The 7,500-nt window shown below is 37.0% G+C and overlaps 2 protein-coding genes across 2 annotated transcripts in view; one reads left to right on the top strand and one right to left on the bottom strand.

Annotated features, from left to right (window-relative positions):
• Positions 1-7,500, bottom strand: part of LOC137621973 (ionotropic receptor 21a-like) — a 194,940-nt gene that overhangs the window by 71,771 nt on the left and 115,669 nt on the right. The gene's annotated exons all lie outside the window — the stretch shown is intronic.
• The window catches only part of jeb (jelly belly), a 20,578-nt gene continuing 14,566 nt past the window's right edge, over positions 1,489-7,500 (top strand). The window contains 1 exon segment of the mRNA XM_068352468.1: positions 1,489-2,504. Coding sequence (XP_068208569.1) covers positions 1,802-2,504 — 703 coding nt within the window. The 5' untranslated portion in view covers positions 1,489-1,801.

Here is a 7,500-nt window from a genome sequence, read left to right as displayed (position 1 = left end):
TTATTATTATTCAGGCCTTATACTCATTTTACTACTGTTGTTATTGCTGTTGTTGTTGTTGTTGTTGTATCACTATTACTATTACTATAGCCTTACCTTACGCTATAGTAAATGAAGGAATTCATATCAAAATCTTCTCTATATTATTTCCATTTTTCAACATATTATAAACCATGTGGAAAATACAACGCAAACCTCCGCTGCGGCAGCTTATTTCCCTACCTTTTTCTTGACATTGACCTTGACCTTTGACCTAAACATGTATCAACTGACGTAGATTTTCATACACTCAAATAGGAACAAAGCTTGAAGTCTCTGTGGCAACAATCTCCAAACTTATGGCTGATTACGTGAATTGGACATTTTGCTTGACCGTGACCTTGACCTTTGACCTTAACATGAATCAATTGGCGTGGATTTTCATATACTCAAATATGAACTAAGTTTGAAGTCTCTGTGACAATGATGTCTAAACTTATGACTGATTACGTGAATTGGACATTTTGCTTGACCGTGACCTTAACCTTTGACCTCGACCTTCCAAAATTTAATAATTTCAAGCTTTTCACATCATAGTTAATCCATGTAAGTTTCATTACTCTACGATTAAAATTGTGGCCAGGAAGCTGTTCACAAACAAACACACACACACACAAACAACTGGTAAAATATAACTTACTTTCAACTTCGTTGGCGGAGGTAATAACCTAAACATATTGCCGGATATGTCTGTATTACTTGCGTAGTTGAGTGTTTTTACTTCTTTAAGAAATGATTTATGTAAAACTTTGCAATTTCATAATTTTGTTTTCATTTATGTTTTTTGATGTTAGAAAAATATTTACTGTCATCTTCTTGTATAACTTCAAGTCTATATCTAAGCTTAGTTGCGAGTTTTTGGTGTTTTTGACATATATAAATATATATATATACATATATATATATATATATATATATACACGTGTGTATGTGTGTATCTATATGCACATGTACATAATATGCCTGTGCACATTTTTAGGCCCGCCACACACCCATATATACAGTACTGTGTATATATATATATATATATATATATACACACGTATGTTAGTGTATATCTATATACATAACCTATATATACATAAACACATTACATGTGTAATCATATACATCCACACAGCTTTCGCCTTTACATCCTCCTCCTAGCATTCCCTTCCCCAAAAATATTAAAAAAAAAATTACAAACCAATAAAACTCCTTCCTATTACAAAACAGCATTTCCGACCAAACCCCCTAAAAAAGAATGTAATGTTTAAGTGGCGTAAGAATTATGCGCAAGAAGAACGGGACGGGGAGAGATAGCCTTAGCCATATGGGCGCTAAAGAAGCACTAAGCGGGGGTGGTAAGCGATAGAGAGAGAGAGAGAGAGAGAGAGAGAGAGAGAGAGAGAGAGCAGATATAAGAACCCCAGTCAGCTTCTCTCCCAGCCAGTCTGCTACAGCGTCCATCCCTTCCCAGCACAACGGGTCTTGGGGACCACAATTCCTCCTCCCGTCTTCGACGAGCCTCAAGAAATCCGTTCCTTATCTTTTCTTTTATTCTATATAAATAGAAGAGCTACTGGATTGTTCGCGAAGTTATAAGTTAGAAGTGACTATCTATTCGGAGAGGAGGATATATTCGAAGTTTTAAAACTCGAAGAGCAAGATTTATAAATAAAAATAAAAAAGTACTTTTTTGGGTGTTCGTTTGACGTCGGACATCATCCAGTGCCGGTACCGTGCGAGTGAGAAACTTCATAATAAAAAGTAGTGTAGTGTAATGCCTCAAGAACTGCCATTCCTTCCCTTGGCACTGCTGCTAGCGGCGACCCTGCCCGCTGTCTGCTGCCTACACATGCCCTCGTCGGCGACCGACTTCGGCAAGGACCGCCCGCGACAGTACCACTGGGCGTACCATAGAGTCGCGAACAATGACGCCGACCGCATCGCCGACAGTCAGGAGATCGACGGCAGCCGCATGAGAGACGCCCTCCTGCAGCTCCTGGATCTGAACGACGGGGAGCTTCAGGCTCTAATGTCGGGCGTGTCGGCACGAAAAGTAGCGCCCCATCTGAAGCCCTCGACGGCCTTCCTGCTGGCCAGCAGCCGGGAGTACCTGGAGAGGTTGAATACGGTCCTTTCGGTCGTCGAAGAGTCCTCGCCGGCGAAGAAATCCACTTGGAATCCAAGGATCGCTCGCAGGCACAAGAAAGCCAGAAGGAACCACAAGAACGTTGAGTCGAAGGATAGTGAAAAGGATCATCATTTTTCGGAGGAGGATCCAGACAGCATCCTCGGCGCCCTCACGGAGCTTTCGGAGTATTTGTCGGGCGCCGAAAATGAAGAGGAGGAGGATATTAGACAACAGGAACGCAGAAGACGTTCGCATCACCCTGGAGGGGCGAGGAAACACCAAGCGCTTACCAGTAGACATGGATCAAAATATGAGACCCGCCATTATCTCTACTATTTGCAATCAAGAGGTAAGAACTGATTCATCTCACTTGTAGCTTATTTCCTTCTCTTGTAGTTTATTCATGTCCTTATTTCCTTTCCTCCCTGGGCTATTTTTCCCTGTTGGAGCCCTTGAGCTTATATTACCCTACTTTTCAAACTAAGATTGTAGCTTAGCTAGTAATAATAATAGCAATATATACTATAAAAAGAAAAATATGAAACCCGCCATTATCTCTACTATTTGCAATCAAGAGGTAAGAACCGAGTCATCTCAGTTGTAGCTTATTTCCTTCTCTTGTAGTTTATTCATTTCCTTATTTCCTTTCCTCACTGGGCTCATTTTCCCTGTTGGAGCCCTTGAGCTTAAATTACCCTACTTTTCAAACTAAGATTGTAGCTTTCTCTACTATTTGCAATCAAGAGGTAAGAACTGAGCCATCTCACTTGTAGCTTATTTCCTTCGCTTGTAGTTTATTCATTTCCTTATTTCCTTTCCTCACTGGGCTAGTTTTCCCTGTTGGAGCCCTTGAGCTTAAATTACCCTACTTTACAAACTAAGATTGTACCTTTCACTACTATTTGCAATCAAGAGGTAAGAACTGATTCATCTCACTTGAAGCTTATTTCCTTCCCTTGTAGTTTATTCATTTCCTTATTTCCGTTCCTCACTGGGCTATTTTTCCCTGTTGGAGCCCTTGAGCTTATATCATCCTGTTTTTCCTACTGGGGTTATAGCTTAGCTAGTAATGATAATAATAATATATACTATAAAAAGAAAAATTTTAATAGTATATATTCATTTATTTCCTTATTTCCTTTCCTCACTGGGCTATTTTTCCCTGTTGGAGCCCTTGAGCTTATATTACCCTACTTTTCAAACTAAGTTTGTAGCTTAGCTAGTAATAATAATAATAATAATAATAATAATATATACTATAAAAAGAAAAAATTTAATAGTATATATTCATTTATTTCCTTATTTCCTTTCCTCACTGGGCTATTTTTCCCTGTTGGAGCCCTTGAGCTTATATTAACCTACTTTTCAAACTAAGATTGTAGCTTAGCTAGTAATAATAATAACAATATATATTATGAAAAGATAAATTTTTAATCGTATATATTCTTATTATCATTAATACTAGCTAAGTTACAACTTCATATATATACTTAAAATATACAAATCAACTTGTACAAATCATAAAAGAGATATAAATAAAAATATTATACAGGGTAATAAGAGAAATTTAAGATAATACAGGAAAACGGACAGCCAAGTTCGAAGATAATTTTCTTGAATGAAAAGGGGGCGGGGACTGGCGTAGTAGTAGAGCCTCCGTTATGAATGAAAGTTGTACCAGCTTATGAACCAACTCTCTCTCTCTCTCTCTCTCTCTCTCTCTCTCTCTCTCAGAGGCACACACACAGGGACATTATATGTAATTTGTTAGTTATCGCGATGATAATTTTATATACGACCTCTCTCTCTCTCTTTATCTCTCTCTCTCTCTCTCTCTCTCTCTCTCTCTCTGAGGCACACACACAGGGAGATTATTTGTAATCTGTTAGTTTTCGCTATGATAATTTTATATACGCTCTCTCTCTCTCTCTCTCTCTCTCTCTCTCTCTCAGAGGCACACACACAGGGACATTATTTATAATTTGTTAGCTTTCGCAATGATAATTTTATATACGCTCTCTCTCTCTCTCTCTCTCTCTCTCTCTCTCTCTCTCAGAGGCACACACGCAAGGACATTATTTGTAATTTGTTAGTTTTCACGATGATAATTCTATATACGCTTTCTCTCTCTCTCTCTCTCTCTCTCTCTCTCTCTCTCAGAGGCACACACACGGGGACATTATTTGTAATTTATTAGTTTTCGCTATGATAATTTTATATACAATCTCTCTCTCTCTCTCTCTCTCTCTCTCTCTCTCTCTCTCTCTCTCTCTCGAAGTAAAGAAAACAGTATGGGACGAAACTTACAAGTTATTATTAGATTTAATCAGTGAAATTTATACCAATTAATCTTCTTATCGAACATTCGTCGAGAACTTAATACAACTCTTATCTTTATCTCTTATCGAATGAGATAAGCTCTCTCTCTCTCTCTCTCTCTCTCTCTCTCTCTCTTCCTTTGAACTATATTCTAAAATCAATATATATATTATATTTCTAATATAAGGTATAAATTTGTAATTCTCTCTCTCTCTCTCTCTCTCTCTCTCTCTCTCTCTCTTCCTTTGAAAACATGGACATTTATTAACTATATTCTAAAATCAATATATATATTATATTTCTAATATAAGGTATAAATTTGTAATTCTCTCTCTCTCTCTCTCTCTCTCTCTCTCTCTCTCTCTCGCTTCCATTGAAAACATGGAAGATTACAGACCATATTCAACAAGTAAATAGATATATTATATTTCTAATATAATTCTCTCTCTCTCTCTCTCTCTCTCTCTCTCTCTCTCGAAGTAGTTTAAAGAAAATAAGCAATGCCAGCCAATCTGTTTTTTCATACCTTCCTAATTATGATTTAATTCCTTCATTATACTTTGGGTCATTTAAGAACAAATAAAGCTATTGAATACCTTACGATTGTAGTCTTATTGTATTTAAATACATCATCACGAATTCATTTAGTTGTTTTTAAGACAAAATGAACCCAAATTTGTTGTTTTTGTGAAATATATTGGATTTTGCGACTTGCGTTAATCATTATTATTATTATTATTATTATTATTATTATTATCATTATCATTATTATTATTATTATTATTATTATTATTATTATTACTTGCTAAGTTACAACCCTAGTTGGAAATATTATTATTATCATTATTATTATTATTATTACATGCTAAGCTACAAACTTAGTTTAAAAAGCAGGATGCTATAACCCCAAGGGCTCCAACAGGGAAAATAGCCCAATGAGGAAAGGAAACAAAGAAATAAATAAACAAGAGAAGTAATTTAAAATCAAAATAAAATATTTCAAAAACAGTAACAATATTAAAATAAATCTTTCATATAAAAATTAAAAGAGATTAAGAAAACAAAAGAACGTAAATTCAAAACTCCGTCGAAAATTGTAGTTTTTCGTCATTTTTCAACATCTAGAGGCTAAATCATTTCAAGGAGTGAATATCTCTTAAGTTCGAATATCAGGGAACTACTCTTTGCGGTGTCCTGGTGGTAACACCCTTACCTGGTGATTGCCACACTGGGGTTCGAGTCCCGCTCAAATTCCTTAGTTCCATTGGTCGCTGTAACCTCACCAACCATGTGAGCTAAGGATTGGGAACTTGGGAGAGCCTATAGGTCTATCTGCTCACTCATCATCAGACATTTATTTCCTTATTTCCTTTCCTCACTGGGCTATTTTTCCTTGTTGGAGCCCTTGGGCTTATAGCGTCTTGCTTCTCCAACTAGGGTTGGAGCTTATCTAATAATAATAATAATAATAATAATAATAATAATAATAATAATAATAATAATACATTTTCATAACACAAACAGGGGGTAAAACATAAGATCCTTCCAACTTCGTTGGCGGAGGTAATAATAATAATAATAATAATAATAATAATAATAATAATAATAATAATAATAATAATAATAACAAGTGGACATTGACTAAAACGAGTTATAAAAGTCATAATTACTTTATGATTAAAGAACAGTCCTTTATAGAAGGTAAATATTAATAATTCAGGTCTTTATAGAAGATAAATATTAATAATTCAGGTCTTTATAGAAGATAAATATTAATAATTCATTTATTCATTTATTTCCATGCTAAATATAAGTCAACCAGATCGCGCTAATATGATGCTTATTAGTTTACATAGATATTTGAATATTAATATATTCCTATACTTTAGCCTTTGCAATCGTTAAAATCTCCGTTTTGAATAAACCATATATTTTCGCGAACACGGTCCCTTTATCCGAAGGTTTTCCCGTAAAGTATTATACGAGTTAACGGGCCTGATGAGGACCTCTGAACTCTACCTACTAACCAACTTGAATTAACACTGAAGTCATAAATATAAAGGACTTCATGGTTTAAAGGCCGCTCATGAATGGCAGAGGCAAGGGACAGTGACATTGCCCTATCTAGCAGGACAATGCCCTAAAGACTGACCACACATATATATTAGCGGCCAAGCCCCCTCTCCACCCAAGCTAGGACCAAGGAGGGACAGGCAATGGCAGCTCATGACTGAGTAGATAGACCTATAGCCTCCCCAAAAACCCCATCCTTAGCTCACAAGGATGGTGAGGTTGCAGCGACCGAAGAAACTAACAAGTTTGAGCGGGACTCACACATACATATGATTAACGGCCAAGCTCCCTCTCCACCTAAGGTAGGAACAAGGAGGGCCAGGCAATGGCAGCTCATGACTCGGCAGATAGACCTATAGGCTCCCCCAAAACCCCTATCCTTGGCTCACAAGGATAGTGAGGTTGCAGCGACAAAAGAAACTAACAAGTTTGAGCGGGACTCGAGCGCAGCAATGTGGCATTCAACAGTCAGGGACGTTACCACATCGGCCACCACAACCTTTATAGCTATTTGAAGGGAACTGTTAAGACTATAGTCAATTTCTTTTATCGAGGCAGATTTGCACAGACTCGCAGCGGTGCCCTTTTAGCTCGGAAAACTTTCCTGATCGCTGATTGGTTAGAATTATCTTGTCCAACCAATCAGCGATCAGGAAACTTTTCCGAGCTAAAAGGGCACCGCCGCGAGTCTGTGCAAATCTGCCTCGATAAAAGAAATTGACTATAGATACTTTAAAGATGCGGCCCCGAGACTATATAATATGCGCGCACTAGACATTCGAAAGACTGAAGACATTAAGTCTTCCAAGAGGAAACTGAAGACTTTCTTGTCCTCTAAGTGCTTCAATAAAGTGGATTTGACAATAAACGAGCAATATGTGATGTGAAATGCTAAATGCTTTCGAACGAAGATGATAAAATTACTTCGAAGGTCCTGTAGGGAGTAGGGTTCC

The sequence above is a fragment of the Palaemon carinicauda genome, chromosome 28, assembly GCF_036898095.1.
Source record: "Palaemon carinicauda isolate YSFRI2023 chromosome 28, ASM3689809v2, whole genome shotgun sequence".
Lineage (NCBI taxonomy): Eukaryota > Metazoa > Arthropoda > Malacostraca > Decapoda > Palaemonidae > Palaemon > Palaemon carinicauda.
The sequence above is the reverse complement of the archived record's forward strand: the minus strand, read 5'-3'. Positions and strand labels throughout refer to the sequence as shown.